Below are 19,612 nucleotides of genomic sequence, written 5' to 3'. Positions count from 1 at the left end.
GACCGTTTTATAATGTTTTAGGTTATGATTTCGGTTCTCATACTGGTTGTTGATACGCTAGCACATGCTGCTAATAAATACAATGTTATACAGTACTCATGTAGTCCGTTTGCTTTGTAATAACGATTATAGAAGTGAATAGAGACCTACCCAGCTTTGCATGAACAGTGTTGCTCCCTGATATTGTTATAGTCCCAGCCTCCGTCTCCATTAGTAGGAAATGCGATGGTTCATTTTTTTGACTGTGACCGGTAACGTTATGCTTTTGCCTCTATTTTGGATGCCTTGTTGTTTCTTGCGTTTCACCTGTGTGTCTTGAATATAGCCTCTGAACGCATATTGCAGCCCCTTTTGCCTACTTCTATCAGACACTTTATATGCTGCTTTATAAAAGTTTGATACCATTTCAGCAGGAACAGCTGTTACAGCATAAGCCATGCAGAGCGCAGATGAAGTTTGACGGATGTAGCAACAGTAACTAAGGGGGGCGGGGCTTAGCCAAAGGTGAATTCCATGCTACATAGGATGCCATTGCCAGGGGTTGGCAACCAAATGTAGTAGGATACAGCATGCTGAAACACTAGAGAGCAGCGACAGCAGCAGTGACTCCGAAAACAGCTATACAACTTGTATAAACATTATTACAGAAATTAGTTATCACCCTGAATTGTAATCTGTTTGTTTATTTCATTAATTATTATTATTATTGTTGTTTTTTGTTGTTGTTGTTTTTTTTTTTTACAAATTGCTGCTTAATGTAACAGTTTTAATCACTAAATACTTTTAAAACTACTCCACACATGATACCTGTGTGTTTTAGTATTTCAACATTTAGTTGTCAGTACCTTTGTCTCACACTCAGAAACCAGCCTAACCCCAAATCCTCAAATCCTTTTTTTTGATAGAATAAAGCTATCCCACTTGTGAAAGAATATTACAAATACTAGACATTGCAATACAAATAATATATATATTGCATAAATATGCAAACTATATACTGTACATACATAAAACATCAGTTAATGGTTAACTTCTTTCTTGGAACTTGTTTGAATTGACAGGCTATTATAGGCTTGAAATTGAATTCCCTCTAAATTTGTTATGGACCATAGGGACTGTATGGTTAGTGAAAATGATCAAAATATGATTTCATCTAGTAAAAGTTAACTTCACATGGTAATTTTTTTTTTATTTTAACAACAACAAAGGGTAAAGAATGTTACCGATTACAAATGGAATGTTATATATTTTTTTCTTTTTTTTGCCTACCTATGAATTAAGAGGCATTGTTCACTCTTACTTTCTGATTACATGTACAGTCAATGCATCAGATGAAAGCTTATCTTCCACTCTTTTGAACGGTATGCTCAGTTTGTTTCTAGCATAAAGTATCAGGGAGATATGGCTCAGGATTCATGAATATAATCAAACCGTTTTAGCATGTTTGGGTGATTCCGGGGAGTTAAAGCAGAATTTGAGGTAGCATTGTTTTGACCCTAATTACAAGTTTCCAGCAGCTTGTTCACCGGGTTGTCCACCCAGGTTGCGATCCTCAGACATCATAGATTTCATTTTTATATGACAACCTTTTACAGCAGCCCATGTCTGCTAAACCCCCTTTGCCCCCTGGGTACAAGTGTCGTCTTTGAAAAGAGATCAGAATTAAGTCTGTTCTTTAAAGCACTTAAAATGTATGACAGTTTAAGTTGGAAATTTAATTTTCACGTCTATACAGCCCGTTCTCATCCCAAGACGTCATCTAACTGACGCGTTTGACTATATGTCAACATTCGATGTTTTAGGCAGTGTTGTAGTACTCGAGACTCGGACTCGTCTCGGACTCGGTCTCGAGACCATATTTTAATGGTCTTGGTCTTGTCATGGACTCGTGTCCATTTGGACTCGGAATTGACTCGTACTTGAAATTTTTTTTTTTTTTTAGGACTCGGAATTATTCCAGAGTCCACTCGAGTTCAATTAAAAATATTTTTCATGATTATTAATGTATGTTAATAAAATATTTCTTTAAATTGATTGACACGCCCAGTGATTGGTGATTTTCTAGTGCACAACTGCGCATGACAAATTGTAATAAAATTACTTTTAACACCACCTACTATGTGGCCTTTTTACCCTAAACTGATCATATTTTTTAAACTCTAAGTAAATTCAGGATTTCTCTAAGTAAATAAAAGTAGGTAATCAACCCTCACTGGTCTCGGTCTCGACTCGGACTCGACTGTCTCTGGTCTCGGACTCGACTCTCTATGGACTCTGTCTTGACTCGGACTCAACTCTCTCTGGTCTCGGTGTCGACTCGGACTCGAGTGAGGTGGTCTCGACTACAACACTGGTTTTAGGGCACCCTTTAACATCAGTTAGATAACGCTATCTAATCCTAACCCTATACCCCAGACCAAAACCTACCCGCGTTATCTAACTGACGCTAAAGGTAAAGCGTCAGTTAGATGACGCCCAAGGATAGTGTCATCTAACTGATGTTAAAGGGTGCCCTAAAATGTCGGATGTTGACGTATGGTCAAAAGTGTCAGTTAGATGACGTCTTGGGATGAGAATGTGTTGTTCTATACTTAAATAAGTGAATTTATGGATTATAAATACAGCGCAAAAATGATTTAGTATACCATGTAATCACCTAAAAATACAAAATAGCAAATTAAAAAAACATTATCTAACAAAATATAGTATTTTCATTTTATCTTCTGATAGGTATGTTGCTGCACGACCATCAAAAGCCCCCAGGAACACATCCTACTTGGCAAAATCACGGACACTCATGGGTGCCACTCTACCTGTCTTCTGTCTGGCCCGGCTTCTGTTCCACCACGTCCCTGGCAGGGTTTGTCAAACCAGTCAGTCTCTTCATGCTGAAGGTGATATGCTAGAAGACAGGAAGAAAGCAACCACTGTACCATCACAAGTGACAAAACTGGGGCATGTTTCCCACTCCACCACTTTTCTCCCAGACAACCATCCCTTCACAACCCCCAGTTGGGGACACTTCTTTGCTAGAGTGTTTGAACTAACAGCTTGATGGATTTAGGGCTTCTAAGAACAACATGTATGTTTCAAAAATGTTGGACATCATCTTCCATTCCACAAGATCTCAAATCAAGAGTGTTTATTTAGATAAATGCTAAATGTACTAGCCTGTCCCCAGGGAAAGCAGTGTCGGAGGATGGTGAGGGCAGGAAAAGCAATGATCTGGGACATGTTTCGGGGCATGCACACATGAACATGCATGCTGTGTCCCTTTAGGACTGGTCTACATGTCATGCGTCGATAATTTGATAGAGAACTGTTGTGGGTCTGAACCACAGCAGATATACGCACATACACACACCATCATACAACAGTGTGATGATGAGATGCCTTACCAAATGTCTGATGATAAATACAATTCCTGTAAGTACTATCTCTAGAACACTAGTTAAGAGTACAAGTAAACCATTACTCAAACCAAACAAAACCACAGCTTGTGTAACATAAAACCAGACTTTCATGATGCTAAAATGCAATTGACTTAGTTCAAACTGTAATCAGCACTCTCAAAAAACATTTTCTTATTCAGTGTTGTCTTGTTCTTATCTTGTTTTTCAGAAAAAAAAAATATATAAAACATTCCAACCCGATCTCACGACCAAATCGTACGAAATCGACGCATGATTAAAAATTGTCTAAATCGTACTTGTACATATTTTACGAATTGGCCAATTCGTATGAATTCGTACGAAGACCTACCCTTTACCCCGCCCCTAAACATAACCATCACGTGGGTTTATACAAATCGTACAAATTCGTACGAGTGAGGTCGTACAAATTAGTACGAATTAGACACTTTTTAATCATGCGTCGAATTCGTACGAATTGGTCATGAGATAGCGTAGCAACCCGATCTCACGACCAAATCGTACGAAATCGACGCATGATCGTGAGATAGCGTAGAACATTCTTAAGAATATTAAGAATGTTTAATGTAAGAAAGTTTATTATTATTGAGAAAAAAAGATACAAAAATACTGAATAAGACAAGGATTTTTGCAGTGTACTTTGTCTCACCTATAGATTTGCACTGGTAATATCCTATAAGACTGTATAGTCTACTGCTTTTTTTCAGCTTCCATTTCAGGTCTAGCACTTTATTCAAAGACACTGGGAATTCCTAGAATAATTCATAACTCAAGCTAGGGCAGACATGTCAGCACATACCTAAAATAGATCAGACGAGCAATATCTTCTGTTTTGTTTACTGGGTATTTTGCACAACCTGCAGGTGCTTTTATTACAACACTGTGTAAGTGAATCATTTTTTTATTCATGAGGCAGCACTATACTAAGCCACAAATCATCATTTAACTCCTAATAGAGTGAGAAGAAAAAGGACAACCGGATCTGTCTGCAAGAGTTTTGCAATGAAATCAATGCTTGATGTGCTGTCCTTCTGCAAGGAAATGTCACCTTAAATCAACAGTGCATTCACTTAGAGGAACCATTGACCACGGCACAAACCAATGGCCTATAGAAAACTGTCATTCTGGCCAACACACTATCAAAAGGACACATCAATCTAATAACTTTTATCCTGCACCATCAAAACAGCAATTCTTTACATTAGTGACATTTCAGTGGGGCAAGAGTGACATTTCCTAATTAGCCTACCCTGTTCTAGGATACCTCTGTTATGGTATGCACACATGTGTATGTAGACATGTATGTGCCCTGGTTGATATGATCAGGCTATGTAAGAGAGAACTTGAGGAAGTGCAGTGATAATGAAGACCAGGATGGGTCTGAGGTGCACCACTAAGAAATGCCCATCATTCAAGACTACAGTATGGCACGCATGAAAGTAGGTTTATGCTTAATGATATTTTGAAGGTTGCTGAACAGCAGTTCTCACCTTTCACATTCCAGCTAGGACCTCCAGCTGTAGTGCAAACATTGTATTTCAGAGAATTCATAGTAAAATTAGCCTTAAAACAGATATGTCGTGCCAATAAAAACACACTGTTATGCAGTGCAGGTGGATAACTTGTACTGTTACATGCAATAATCTAATTTTCTAAAATATCTAAATAACACACCATTGTATATGGTGTGTTATTTAGATATTATCTAATTATTATCTAATTAAAATATAGATGTTGTACATCTATATTTTACTCTTGAGAGTATTTTACTCTTTTAGAAGATATTTTAGTAAATAACAAAACCCATACAGCATGTATTAATCTGAGTTAATGTTAATTTCAACATTAAAAATTCTAATTAAAAGTTGTATTTGTTTACATTAGTTAATGTACTTTAAACTAACATAAACAAACAATGCAAATCTGGAATTTTGATAACTAACATTAACAACACTTAAGAAATACTGTAACAACTGTATTACTCCTTGTTAGTTCAAACATTAACTAATGTTAACAAATTGCCTTATTGTAAAGTGTTACCAACGTATTTGTTTAGTAACACTTAATGGGATGATCTAGGTTCAAAACTAACTAAGCTCTATTGACAGCATCTATGGTATATTTGCAATTACCACACAAATTACATTTTAAAGCAAAATGGGTGGCTTAAAAAGCAGTTATTTATGATTTCTGCTTGTTACAAATTGAGACTACCGATTTTTTTTAACCTGGAACGTTCCTTTGACTGTGAACATAAGCAAGCTAAATAGGCTGTTTCAGAAACACAAACCATTTCTGATACACTAATAACAGAGCATGGGGTCACATCTGTGCAAACCCAGCAGAGCATTAAGTGTTGTAATCCAAAATATATTCACAATTTGCACTCAGTTTATACCAGCTTTACACCTGGCTTATGTAAAACCTTCCAAACAGCTTGACGTTCAACACAATATCCCAATCATGAAGGGATTTTAAAATGTTTTTCAATATGTTGTCTCTTATTGACATTGAGACCCCCGTGACAGCTTAAAGATTAAAAATGTGTTTTACAGGGGGGGAAATTAATGAAACATTATATTCATTAAAGGGATACTCCACTTTGGAAAGAGGCTCATTTTACCACTCCCCCAAAGTTAAACAGTTGGTTTTTACCGTTTTTTAATGTATTCAGTCGATTTTTTCATATTTAGAAGAATATCAGTTACCAGACAGTTTCTGGTCTCATTGACTTCCATTGCATATACATATTTTTCCTACTATTGAAGTCAATGAGACCAGAAACTATCTGGTTACTGATATTCTTCTAAATATCAGAAAATCGTCTGAATGGATTTGAAAACGGTAAAACTCAACTGCTTAACTCTGGGGGAGTGGTAAAATGAGCCTATTTCTAAAAAAAAAGAAGAAAAAAAAAGAAGTGGAGTATCCCTTTAATCAACCCATTTGTGTAAATTGTCTACAAGACAGATCCTTGCTCTTCAATCCTTGCTTAATGTTCACTTCAGTATAAAGAACAAAATGAACAAAAAAACACAGAAAGAGAATGAACAGTATATTTACTGAAAATATATTAATCTTTATGTAACATGCAAGATGTTTTTAAATTCTCATTTATAAGCCATGCAAAAAAACTGTAATAGCAAGAATTTATTGAGAATGAAAATTGGAAACACACCCATGACAGACATTACATGAGATAAATAAGAAAACTGCAAAACAGGTGGGTTAAAAGTAGAATATGTGGAGGTGATGAAAAACTAAGCTCTAATTAATGCATGTTATAAACAGATAAACTTCCTTTAACCCTCATTTAATTTAACTTTATCTCATCACGTGTCAGAAGCACAAATGTGTCAATATTAGTGTCCACAAGGGTAGAAAAGGGAATGATATACATTCACTACATTAATTTTGCCACTTGCATTTCTGCAACCTAACCTTATATGTATAAATATTCTGGATTAATGAAAACCAGATAAACTAAACCAATATAACATTTGAGAATGTCTTAAAAAGAACATAAACATTTAATTATGATTAAAATAAATTGTTCACTATCCCAAAGCTGACGGAAAGATATAGAGGGATACTTTATATTTAGGAGTTGTTTCCCCTAATACGAAAAATGATCAAGATTATCAAAATTATATTTATATAATTAAAAACAGACAAAAATAGTGCCCTCTTAAGATAACCAGTCACAAAATGATTCTGAAAAAAAATATAGGATGCTGTAACTTCATAGATCGAAAGCTTGAGGACTGTGATAAATAACAGAGGCACTGAATAGGCACCATATAATGAATTAAAATAGCTGAATTAATAGTTTTCAAGATCTCCAAAAATGTTTCACCTCTTATATGTATATGACAAAATAAAAGTGGGAAAGGAAACATGTTCCTTTATGCATGCAAACAGAATACATACAAATCGATACTATGTACACATACAGTATGAAGGTGAAGATTTTAATGTAAGAGTATGACATGCAAATGCAACACCCTGCAAATTGTCAAGACAATCTAAAAAAACAAAAAAAAAAAAGTTGAAAAACGTAAAGGAAAATGTAACAGTTGAATTTACACACAGATATAAATAATTCATTCAGAGCCATACAAAAGATGCATATCAACAGAAGCTGGGATTAAAGATAACATATCTCATAACAAATTTACCTTCACTATCTGACATGGCCCCCTGAAGGTCATCCTTTATAAAGGCAATGTCTCGTTCATAGCCACTTGTCCTGGACTCCTCTCTCATATGCTGTTGGACTTCTGGAAGAGAATGACTGGAGCCAAACTGGTCCCTTGAGTCTGCCGAGATGGGTGGAAGTGGGCCTGCAGATGCTCTGGCCATGCCCATGGGCTGACCGACAGGACTCAATGGACTCTCTTCTTCCGAGTTTTGTGCAACAATGGGAATCCGACCCCTGCTCTGACTAATTGGCAGACTTGTTGGTTTAGCCCTAGATACAAACTGTGAATCCATGCCCTCGCCCTCTGTTTTCAGGCGTAGAGAGGAGTTTGATAAGTCTCCTTTGATAGATAGGTCCAGTCCATATACAGAGGAAGGCCTAGAGGAAGGTCTTGAACGAGTGCCACTGGGATAAGTGCCATCATCATGGAGGGAAGACCTTATGCTAGGTCCTAGGTTGAGCGATTGACCAAAGTTGAGGGACTGAGCCAGGTTAGGATTAAGAGCTGAACCCAAATATTTCTGTTGCTCCACTAGGTTCTTCCTAAGACCAAATGTGATCTCATCCTGCAGCAGCCTTGCTCTGGCAGACAGTCCACCAACTGATGAGCTGGCTGAGGCCAAATAGCTGCTGTAGTCGAGTTCAAGGTCCCTGCTCTCTTGAATGGGTGAAAACTTAATTTTGGGGTCAATTAGAGCTTTTTTATTCTTTAACTGTTTTTGGTAAAGAACGGAGGCAGGCAGTTGCTTGGCAGCCTGCTTTTCCAAAGTTAGTCTCCCAATGCTGTATTTTTCAGCTTTAGGGAAATGTCTAAAACTGGTGTCAGAGTGCAGGTAGTGAGGCAGACCGGCAAGCTGTTCAAGGCTATCTGTACCTCTTCTGAACTCCTGCTTAATTTGCTGTTTCAACATCTTTAATTCATATGGCTCCTCCATGGACTCCTCGTCAGCTTTACCATACGAATGCAGTCGGGAAGAAGCCTGAAGGGGAGCAAGAAAGTCTGCCACATCTGCAGTTCGACGGACATCTGCAGTCCGGAGAAGTCTGTCTGCTTTGCTGATATCCTTGTCTGCGATACTGAAGCTTGAACTCAGGCCCGCTGAGCTCTTTGTGAGTTCACCGATGTCATCAATCAGGACATAGTTCCTGGCATTGTGATGATCGAGGTCTGCGTAGAAGGACTCTGCTGATATGCTGGACATGGGGCTGCTGGCCATGCTGGCTCTCTCTTCCAGGCCCATCCTCAGATCAAGGCTACTGTATTTACCACCGAGGTGGGAAACTCCATAGACACTCTCTGTGGATGTAGGGACAATTAGGAGGGGCTGGTTGCGTACAACCTCATAGTTTGTCGTTATCTTTGGCTCTAAGTCAGACAAAGTAGTCTGACGGGGTTTCTGTTGCATCAGAAGGAGTGAGGAATGGTCATAGCCAGTCTGCTGGGACTGCTGATTGAGAGAGGGGACTGATGAGTAGATGGATTGGTAGGGGGATACCTGCTGATGGTAAAGAGACTGCTGCTGGTACAACGTCTGCTGAGGATACTGACTTGTTTGGGATGCATATTGATAATGGGAGTATGGGCTTGTAAGCTGTGCATACTGGGACTCAGCCTCAGTCTGTGGTGGGATGAACTGGTTAAACTCTGACTGTGGGGCAGTCCGTGGCCGTTCTAGTCCATGACCATTACCTCGTGCCTCTCTGATGTTGCTGACCTCACTATCTGACATGTAGTCTCGCTCTTCTGCCACTCCTTGTAAGTAGGCTCTCTCCCTCTTCTCTCTCTCTTTCAGTAAAGCCTCTTTCCTTCGATTTATACCCATCTCCAGATATCTCAATTTAGCATCTATCTCTTTCTCCTCCTCATCAAGTTCTGCCTGTATCTTACGAAGTTTTGAGGACTCACGTTCAACTAAATCCAGCTCCTTGTCTATGTCTTGAAGGATTTTGGCCCGTGCCATAGTGGTGTTCCTGCACATTCGCCTTCTGGCAGAAGCTGTGGTGTACTCCGATAGCCCAATGATGGTATCTTCTTCCGGTGGTGGATGAGGTAGTGTGCGTTTTACTTTCTTCTGAGTGCCAACTGGTGTGCCACTCTGTGAACCTTTGCTCTGTAGATTAAAAAAAAAAAAACGAAAGAGAAAGAGAAAGAAAAACAAGCAAATGATAGGCAAGATATCCCAGATAGCAAGGTGACATTGATACATTGACGATAAATCGTGAGCTTTGGAATAATGTTACATCGTATGTGATCTACTTGTACAGTATGAGTTGGTAACCTTGCTGAAATCGCACGGAAATCACACAGTGTATACCCGCCTTAGTGACCTGGATTAGCTTGATTAGCTGGTTGAGGCGTGTTTAATTTTGGCTGGAGATTGGACACCCCTGCCATAGTGCTTTCATCTGATATTTAAGCATTAATAGATTTTAGAAAAAAAAATAAAAAAATGAAGAAATAAACAGAATCTCTCAACAAAAGAGATTTAAAATCAATATCACATTAGGTATCAAACAATAATACAAATTATTATTTTCGGTAATTTAAATGTTAATTTAACAGCATTGATGTAGAATCAACATCACAGTGTAACGTTGATTCACTGACATCACTGTTGATCATTTTTGTTAAATTTCAATATTGATTCAACATCGGTGATATGGAATCAATTACAGTGTAACATTTATTCAACAATATTACCATTAATTGTTCGTGTTAATTTTAATAATGATCTGGGATGTAGAATCAATCATAGTGTAACATTGATTCAGTGGAATTAGCATTGATGTTTGTGTTGAAATGTCACAATTTTTCAACATTAATTGCGGGTGCAAAAGTGATATTAAACATCACTTTGTAACGTTAATTCAATGCAATTAGCGTTGACGCATCAACATTGACTCAAGATTGTTTCAATGATTGCTTGCTATCTGGGTATACAGTATACAGCATGGCAACTTGGCAACTATGTAATGCAATGATTAGGAGAGAACAGAATAAAACAAATACTCTATATGAAGAGTGAATCAGTTTTAAAGTGCAGTACTTACTGAATAGGTGTCTGAGTACTGGTACATCATTCTGTCCTCGGTTGTCGGAATGAGTGACTTGGGGTCAGACAGAGATCGTTGTGAGGCCCTTAGTGATCTTGGACTACTGAGAAGCCTTGATGAATCAGCAGTAAGCATCTTCTGTAAACTTTTCCCAGGGGACACTGGTGAAAGTGGGGAGGATAATACCTTTGGAGATTTGGTAACTGACAAGCTTCCAACACCATCAGCTGTCAGGTGTGTGCTAACACTTATCACAGCAGGCGTTTGACATATTTTATCTCTGTCTGATGTAATATCTGAATCACTTTCGGTTTGACCGTCTCTGTGTAAATCTACCTGTGTGTCCACCTGAGCCCGAACAGGGGATCTCCTAATTGTCCCTGAATGTTCTGTCTGTACCGAAATCTCTGCTACAGTCTGAATTGCAATACTTGAAACCTTGGAGCTTTTACCCTTCTCTCCATCAACATATCTGCTGGAACGAGACCTGCGTCTGCTCCTAATGGGGACGTCCCATTCATCCTGATCTTCATCATCAGTTTGCACACAGCTATCTACGCTTCTCCTACTTCTTCTCCTTCTACCAGAAGGAATCTTCTCAACACAATCTTCATCATCCGTTTGAACACCACTCTCAACCAATTTCTTACCACTTAACTCTACACTTTGCTCTTGTCTGGTTGTTTCTGGCAGGTTTGTGGACAACTGCAACTTCTCCTTTGTCTGTGCACTCACTGATACAGGAGTGTTTGAACTATACTGTGTAAAAGCCCCAGAAGTTGTTAGCCAGTTTTGACCTGATCTAGAGTCATGGGTGGACACTGCCGATGACATTGAGTTGTCATCCTTCACTGGCCAGTACTGCCCATTATCTCCCCCAGAATATTTTGAGTCAAGAATAATGTCTGAGCTCATGGGTGGTGAAATACCCTCACTTGGCCTAAACCCATATGGGTGTATTTTTTGCTCTTCTAGTTGTTGCTGGAGTTGCTGCTGTAATCGATGGATTTGCTCTAACTGAAGTTGCTGCTGTGCAAAGGTTTCTTGTTGAAGAATCAGATGGGCCTTGCGTTCCTCTTCTTTCTGCATTAGAAGTTGCTGTTTCATGTTCTGAAGCTCCTCCAGCTCCTTCTGAACAATGATCTGCTCTTGTTCACGGTAACGCTGTATCTCGTGCCTCTCCCATTCAAGCTCTTCAGCTAGACACAGTTGCTTCAACTTTTCTAATTGTAAAAACTCATGTTCAGCCTTGTACTGTTGGCTTTTGCTGTCATCTAAATCAAGGAAATTTGGTGATACCAGTGTATCCAGGGAGGCTGCTATTGCCTCAAGTGTAGCATCTGAGTAGAGCTCAGGCAAGGCAGTCAATGAGGGAAGGAGACTGGCCAATGCAGAAGGTAGGATATCATTTGCTATGTCAGATTGTGGGAATATTGATTGATCTGTGCCTGTGGTGTTCACAAATCCATATGGAGCAGGCTGATTTTGAAGTGCTGAAAATGGCTCCGTAGTACCAGTCAGACTACTGTACATTGTGCTAAATATAGAACCTGGTTGGGTAGTAATTGCATACGTGGAGGGAACAGGTGCAGCAACAGATGAGTAAACAATGCCATTTGTCGATCTTAGCAAACTATTAATGCCAAACAATGTTCCTTGAGAATATGGAGTAGTGGTGATCCCGGTAAATTCCAAAGTGCCTTTCTTTGAGAAGTCTAAGGCCTCTTCTGTTATGTCAAGAAAACAAAAATAGCAGCAGCATCAGCATCTAAATGGATAATTTCTCAGTCTCATGCAGCATTAATAAACTATAAAATGGAAGCCAAAGAGCATGCACATTTCTTGTCAGTGTCATCAGATTAGCAGGATGCAAAGCCAAAGCACTGAGGGACAACACGAAGGCAAATGCATGCATCTGTTTAAAAAAAGGAACAGAAACAGAACACAAGAATGAAAATCAAGACATTCAGAGAGTAAACAACATAAAAGTAAGGGACACGGCCAATAAAAAGTACATTTATCAACATTAATATACAAAAAAAGACTGACCTGTTGACATTTTAGCTGATGTCAAATCTATAGCCCCCTCAGATGCCCCATTCTGATAGGTGAATCCATTCTTTAATTCATACCCAAAGAGCCCAGTTTCTTTGAAATTACTGTTTGATATCGAAGCCTTCATGGTACTGAGATCTTCAATAACAGGTGTTGTGGCAATACTAATTTGATAGCCAATTTGATTGTCTGGTTGTGTGGTCACAGGTGGCTGTGTTCTGCAGCTTCCTGTGAAAGGAAGCCTGTAAATTACATCACAGCAAACAGTTTGTCTTCCAGATGTAAGATCAACTGGTGTACCATCATCTTCCACAACAGTTGTAATCACTCCAGAAGATGAGGACAAAGCAACCATGGTTTTCATTGTCTTAGAAGTGGTGAGGTCTACAGGTCCAACCGCTGATGGCTCTGCGTGCATTGGCATACCATCAGTGGCATTTACAGAAACAGGCATTAGAGGAGAAGATGTGCTTGACACAGCTCTGTATGACAGATTAATAGGAATATCTGCACTGGTTGTTGGCTTAGGTGGAGTATTCACAGGTCTGTACACTATCTGTGCAAGTGGCTCAAATGGATTGTATGTGGTAAGTGGAAGTGGACCTGAAGCAGCATTTCCCAGGTCCAGAGGCTTGTCAACTGTGTTATTGTTGTAGGCAATTGTAGCTGTGCAAGTGACAATTGTTATGCTATCAGTAACAACGGAGAGTGTTGTCGTAGGGATTATTTCAGCACTTAGATTCACAATTTCTGGCTGTACAGCAGTTGCCTGTCGTCCACTTGATTCACTTGACAAGGAAGACCTATTTGAATCTGGGGCTGTTAGATCCATCCCTTGATCAGTCATTGTAACATTGACTTTAAAAGTAGTAAGATCTATAACATCACCAGGGTAGTGTATTTTTCCATTCTCTTTGGGCTTAGAATGGACTTCTGGCTGGACTGTGACTGTAGCAATCACAGGTTCAGGTATTGGTTCGACAGGAATCCTCTCCTGGACAACTGACACAGTTGTTCTTTGCACTTCAGTTGTGACAACTTGGGTAACAATATTAGGCATTGTGTCAGGATGCTGCTCAGTTGTTGAGATTGCAGAATAGACTTGGCTCATGCTTGATATAACTTTATCTTGTCCATGTATTTCTTGACTCTCAATAGATTTCGTAAATTGGGTAAATGTGACTGGTAACGGTGGCACAGCTATTGCAGAAGTCACTAATTGAGTTTCTTGTTTTTGCTCATAAACTGTTTGCTGCTCTTGAATCTGTTTTATTGAAACTAGTGAGGGATCCGGCTGTTTTATTGGAGCTGGTGTGGGATCCACATCAGTCAATGCCTCTTCTGAAGCCGAGACTATTAATACTTCTTCCATATCCAAACCAGGAATGTCCTCATTCTGAGCTGGGATTGGAATCTGGGTTATTGTTATTGGTACAGAATATGTTGTTAGTATTTGTTGCATCTCAAGTTCTTGTTGTACATCACTCACTGTATGCTGAGCAACAGGCTCAGCAGAAACTCCTGACACTGGGGTTAAGGCTACTGGTACCTTGGCTGATGGTGAGGCTGAAGGCAAGGGTAGATTAGAACCCATGGAAGGTGTGGTATACATCATTGCTGGATAGGACGTTGGTTCCATGGCAATGGGTGGGGGTGGAGCTGCTGCTACTGCAACAGGTGCTGCCGAAATCATAGCAGAAGATGCCATTACAACTGGTGCTGCATCATGTGATGTTATATTCACAGATGGGAATTGCACAGTATTCTCCATTGAGACATGAGTAACATTATTCGTAGTCTGTGCTACCTCTGATGATGCCACTACAAGAGGTTCTGAAACCGATGTTTGTACAGAAGCAAGTGGCATCTCTAGAACTGTTACACAAGGTGCTGTTATACTTTGCGTTGAATTTAGAGCTGGAGTGATATGAGTCTCCATTGCGACTGAAGCAAAGTCAGGTCCCATCACCACACAGGGCGCTGCTGCATTTAAACCTGAGATAGCCTTTGGTCGGGCTGCTGTAATTTGTGCTGAAATTAATGACACGGGTGCATCCACCATGGCTGGAGCAAACATTCTTGGAGCATCATATGGAACGTGCTGCCTGGGACTTGGCAGTGATGATCTTCCCGTATGTGCTTGAGTTGTAATGCCCTCCACAGGTGATCCTGGTTCTGATGGTAATGTTATCACCACATATGTTTCAAGAGTTCTAGCAAATCTGGGTGACAAGGGCGATTTGGGTGATGAAGCACTGTGCTTGGTCTCTACAGGGGCAGCCAAACTTAGTGACAATGCACTTGGAGGTTCTCTTGTTCTTGGCAAAGTTGCAGCACGAACTGCTTGAACAACTACTGGTTCTGGTTCCGGTGGCTTTACACTCTCTCTTGACCTGTGACTAAATACCAGTCCTGGGGGAATACAGGCAGGTCTGGGGGGAACCGGGGGTGGTGATTTGTGTGTTGGGGTCACAACTGACATTACAGTCATGTTGGCCATATTTTCTAGGGGTTCAGGTAGAGTTACTGTAACGGATGATGGGGTTGAAACCGTTTTATGCTGGTTAACATCAGCCTTAGGCAATGTCCTATATGGCAGTTCTGGTGGTGAAGCTGTGGGAGGTGGCGGAAATGAAATCACTGGTCTATCTGTTCTTTCTTGAGACACATAAGGTTTTGCAGATTCCATACAAGGTGGAACTGTTGAATCAGTGATGAAACTTGATACTGTTGCTGGATAAGTAAAAGGAGAAACACAAACAATAACAGGGTGGCCTCTCCCATCTTCAATAGTTGTTTTACACACCACATTTTCAAGATTTGGCAGTCTGACAGCAACTTGATCTTCCTGTGTCTGTACATCAGGATAAATGATTTGTGAAACTGATTGCTGTGAAGAAATTGCATCATCTGATACATTTTTCTGCAGTATTTCTGTCATCCTTGGCTGAATATCAGCCAGTATAGATTGAACAGGTTGGGAGGTTGAAGCTCCGAAAGCAACAGTTGTAGTAATAGTAGGAGAAACAACAGAGACTGTCTTTTCAGCAATATGATCTCTGTGTTCTGTTGGAGGTGAAATAGGGGCTGCTTGGCCTAATATGGGTGCCATGTCTGATCTGGTTTTCACTGGTCTCTCAATAGGAATTTGAATAGAAACACTGGCCACTGGCTGAGTACCTCTTGCTAAAGCTGGTATAGTGGTACAGGGAGATGGTGGTGTGGCCACTTGTTCAACAACTGAGCTGGTTTGCTCTGTAGAGAGCACATTTGCTGGTATTGAGGCTGATACCAACGTTGGAACAGAAATAGGTGCTTGATCCACTGCTGAAACTGTCACTGGAAGTGGGACATAGGTTTGATAAGGTACGGGACAAGTCACAGAGATTGACTGTGCTGGAGATGTGACCAGGTCAGGAATTTGGGCAACAATGGGGGTAGTTGAAGGATTCTTGAGTGAAGTGAATGGCAATGTAGACTCTGAAACTGAAGTTTGTTTTAGAACTGGATGCTCTAATGCAGGGGGCGCATGATCTGGCATTTGAACAACAACGTACGTTTCTATTAAAGGTGTTTCTTGAGATTGAACAATATGTGTAGCAACAGTAGTTGTAGGGGATTTCACATGCTCTACATTTGGATGAGTCATTGGTGCAACAGTTTGTTTGTCTGTAGAGGCTGATTTAACTGGAGATGGTTCATGTATTGCACCAGCTAAAGGTTTTTGTGTATGGGAAGAAACCCTATCCAGAGTAGGGACTGTTTCCAGTGTAGACTTTGGAATTACTGTTGGTTTTGGTGCCAAGTTTGGTTTTGGACCTATTGTGGGCTTTGCAACAAGAACTTTAGGAGTTTCAGTCGAAGTGTCAGAGTTTTCTGAAACATGTGGCGAGGCTGGAATATCTGGTGAAGGGGATTCAATAATCTGTGTGGAAGATGCAATAGGAGCAGTTTCAAGTGAAACATGCGTTGCAGCTTGCTCTGACACAAAGTCCGGCATGTGAATTACAACTGGGGCAGAAACATCAGCAACACTGGGGCTAGCTGGAGTAGATGTCTGGTCAGAAACTGGAGAGGATGATGACCGTACTGCTGAAAGGTCTATATTTGAATCTGGGGATGAGACTGCTGGGGATGTTGGAGGAGACAGTGGTGATATTGCTGATGTCTCCACAACATTTTTTGATGAAGGAACTTCACAGATCACAGAAATGGGAACAGACTCAAATGTATCTTCTGGGGTTTGAGGTTGCCCTTCACTTTGAGAAATATCCCTTGTGTCAGGTGACATTTGTTCTTGTGTGACACTGTCCTCCTCTTCAACTTCCTCTTCACCAGAAGAGCACTGAGTGATCTTTAAGTCAGGAATTGGATATAAAGCTTTATTCACAGATACATCCTGAGTAGATGTTGACTCTGTAATGTAAGGATGCAAAATGCACTCAATAGGTTCAGTTATATTGTCTTCTTCCCCACTTGAAGGGATGACTATCACCTCAGGGGAATCATATGATGACTCAGACACAGTCAGAGGTGAGATGGGAGACAGAGGAGTTGATTGTGTTGGACTTGATCCTGGTGTTAAAACATCTTTTTGGGTTTTCACTTCATAGGCATCCTCTGTTTGCAACATTGGCTTTGCATTTTTATCTGAAGTAAGCGGATCATTTCCAGAAATATTCACATAACAAGTGTCACTGGCATAAAGTGGCAAGGATGTGTCAACCATTGATGTATCCGTTTGCTGGGCCTCCTCTTCTTTTTGCGGGATCGTGTTCCTTTTATGCATCATGTCCTCATAAGCCTTACCAAAAGCTGTTGCAGCCTGGTCTTTTTTCTCAACTAAAGTTTCATAAGCATAGTCCTCTATTAACATGCCTCCATATAATGGTTCAATATCAGGTGGTGAGCATTTCTCTGATGTTTTGTATTCCTGTGCTTTCTCCATCATTTCCTCATATACCTCTTCAGCACTCTTTAATTGGATTGGATTATCTGCAGCATCATGCGTTTCATGTGATAATGTTCTGTATTCTCCATCCTCTGGTTCAGATTCAACACTAGGTGAAAATTCAGAGGAGGACTTGCTTTCCTCCATCTCTGCAACCAGTTGAAATTTATCAGTTTTAGTCGAATGATCACGTCTCCTTCGCATCCCCAAATCATCTCTTTCTGTCTTTATTTTTTTCGTGACCTTTCTTAACTGCTGCTGATCATCACGTTCATCTTCCTGCTCCATTTGTTGATCACCCTCCTCACGTAACTCATCTTCCTCAGACGAGTCTTCTACAGTGGGAAGAGCCTGGCCGTGTGGTCTGTGTTTTGCCTTTCTTTGCTGTTTACTCTCTGCTTTTGCCTTTTTATCACTTGCGCTGTCACTGTCTTCATCAATAGAAGACACAGAAGTAGGAGAAGCTGTTCCTGGTGTAAAGCTGGATACCTGAACACTGGAAGACCCATCACCCTTGGACAAGTCTTCGATCAGACTCCTCTGATCAGACTCCTCATACTCCTCTGTGGTCTGTCTAATTTGATTTTGTTGTGCAATGGCAACAGCTGTGTCAGCAGTTGTGCTATTCTCATTGTCCTTTGACTCTTCTGTTTTCATTATTGATCTTTCCAATGCTTCTGAAACAGGGATGACTTGGGCAACTTGATCATCTTGGTAATGAGAAGAAAGGCTGATATCAGAAATCTCCTCAGGTTCTACAGTAAGTTTCTTTAGGGCAGGTTCATGCTTTATGGAATCATCACATTTTTCGGTCTCTCTGGTTTCCTGCTGTGTTTGTTGCTCTTCTCTGACTTGGTTTTCATCATCAGATGGTAAGTTCTCATCTTCACCCATATGCATAAGTTGTCTTCTTATGAACTCTTCATCGTCTCCAGAATTTGAACTGTCTAGTTTGTAGTCCTCACTGCTGGAAGAAGCAGGCATCACTCTTCTTCTCTGTATCTGAGGGGAATGTTCACTCTCACTGCTGTCCTCATGGTATTGTTTTACACTCTCATGTGCTCTAACAGGTAAGAGTTTTGTAGCAGTTTCTTTTATGGCTATTTCACTGACTCTCTGTATCTCCTTAAGCTCTTCCTCAGCTGAGCTGTATGATTCTATCGAAACCGGCATGATGTCCTTTCTTTGTTGCTCTGTAGCATCTGCTTTTAAGGTGTCTACATTAGAATTCTCTGAAATACTGCTATCAATTTGTATTTCAACATCTTCTTGTTGTCCATTCTTTGTAGAATGAGTATATGTATCCTGTTTAACCTGCGTATAATAAAGAAAAAATATTCAATTAAATCTGTAACGACAAAAACATGAAATTACTACTGTATTTGTTTCCTTTAAACAAACATGCATCCTCCTATTCATAAAAAAAATACTATTAAAGTAAGCATTAGAGGCTGTGCTGTATCGTGAGAAAGTCACGGCAGAATTGTTATGCATGAAACAAAGCGGTATGCAACTTCTGTTGCAACCCCAACAGAAGTTACATACATTATTTCGCAAATAGATGGTGGCAAATACTGTCTTTATGTGTGACATTGAGTGACACTGTCTTGAAGGGACTTTACATTGAAAGGACTTTGAACATTGAACTTGTGTTCACAGAGAAGTAAGACGCAACTGTTAAAAGGACAAGATATCGCACCGGACATTCAAACAGATTTTTTTATATTATGAATATAGGACTGACCTGAAGGAAAATGCTATATCTACTGTAAATGCAGGAACACTCACACTAACACTCACTGATATTGTAATGAACAATATCAATCAAACATGTGTTTGCCAAGTTGCAAGTTGCCAAGAGTGGTTGCTAGGGGTGTTGTGTAGTGATACATATAGTGTTGGGGAGTAGTTAACTACAAG

General features: G+C 40.0%; 1 protein-coding gene across 6 annotated transcripts in view; it reads right to left on the bottom strand.

Annotated features, from left to right (window-relative positions):
- Positions 1–19,612, bottom strand: part of pclob (piccolo presynaptic cytomatrix protein b) — a 103,198-nt gene that overhangs the window by 27,070 nt on the left and 56,516 nt on the right. For 3 of the 6 annotated variants that reach the window (XM_089116330.1, XM_089116329.1, XM_089116331.1), the window contains exons 18-22: positions 12,736–19,006; positions 10,684–12,413; positions 7,610–9,743; positions 4,922–4,948; positions 2,814–2,902 (exon numbers count right to left, since the gene is read on the bottom strand). In XM_089116330.1, the coding sequence (XP_088972456.1) occupies positions 2,814–2,902; positions 4,922–4,948; positions 7,610–9,743; positions 10,684–12,413; positions 12,736–19,006 (10,251 nt within the window). The remainder of the gene's footprint in view (positions 1–2,813; positions 2,903–4,921; positions 4,949–7,609; positions 9,744–10,683; positions 12,414–12,735; positions 19,007–19,612) is intronic. The other 3 variants (XM_089116333.1, XM_089116332.1, XM_089116334.1) reach the window with 2 other exon arrangements.

The sequence above is a fragment of the Pimephales promelas genome, chromosome 10 (genome assembly GCF_988280905.1).
Source record: "Pimephales promelas chromosome 10, fPimPro1.hap1.1, whole genome shotgun sequence".
Classification (NCBI taxonomy): domain Eukaryota; kingdom Metazoa; phylum Chordata; class Actinopteri; order Cypriniformes; family Leuciscidae; genus Pimephales; species Pimephales promelas.
This window is presented reverse-complemented; position numbering and strand designations above follow the sequence as displayed.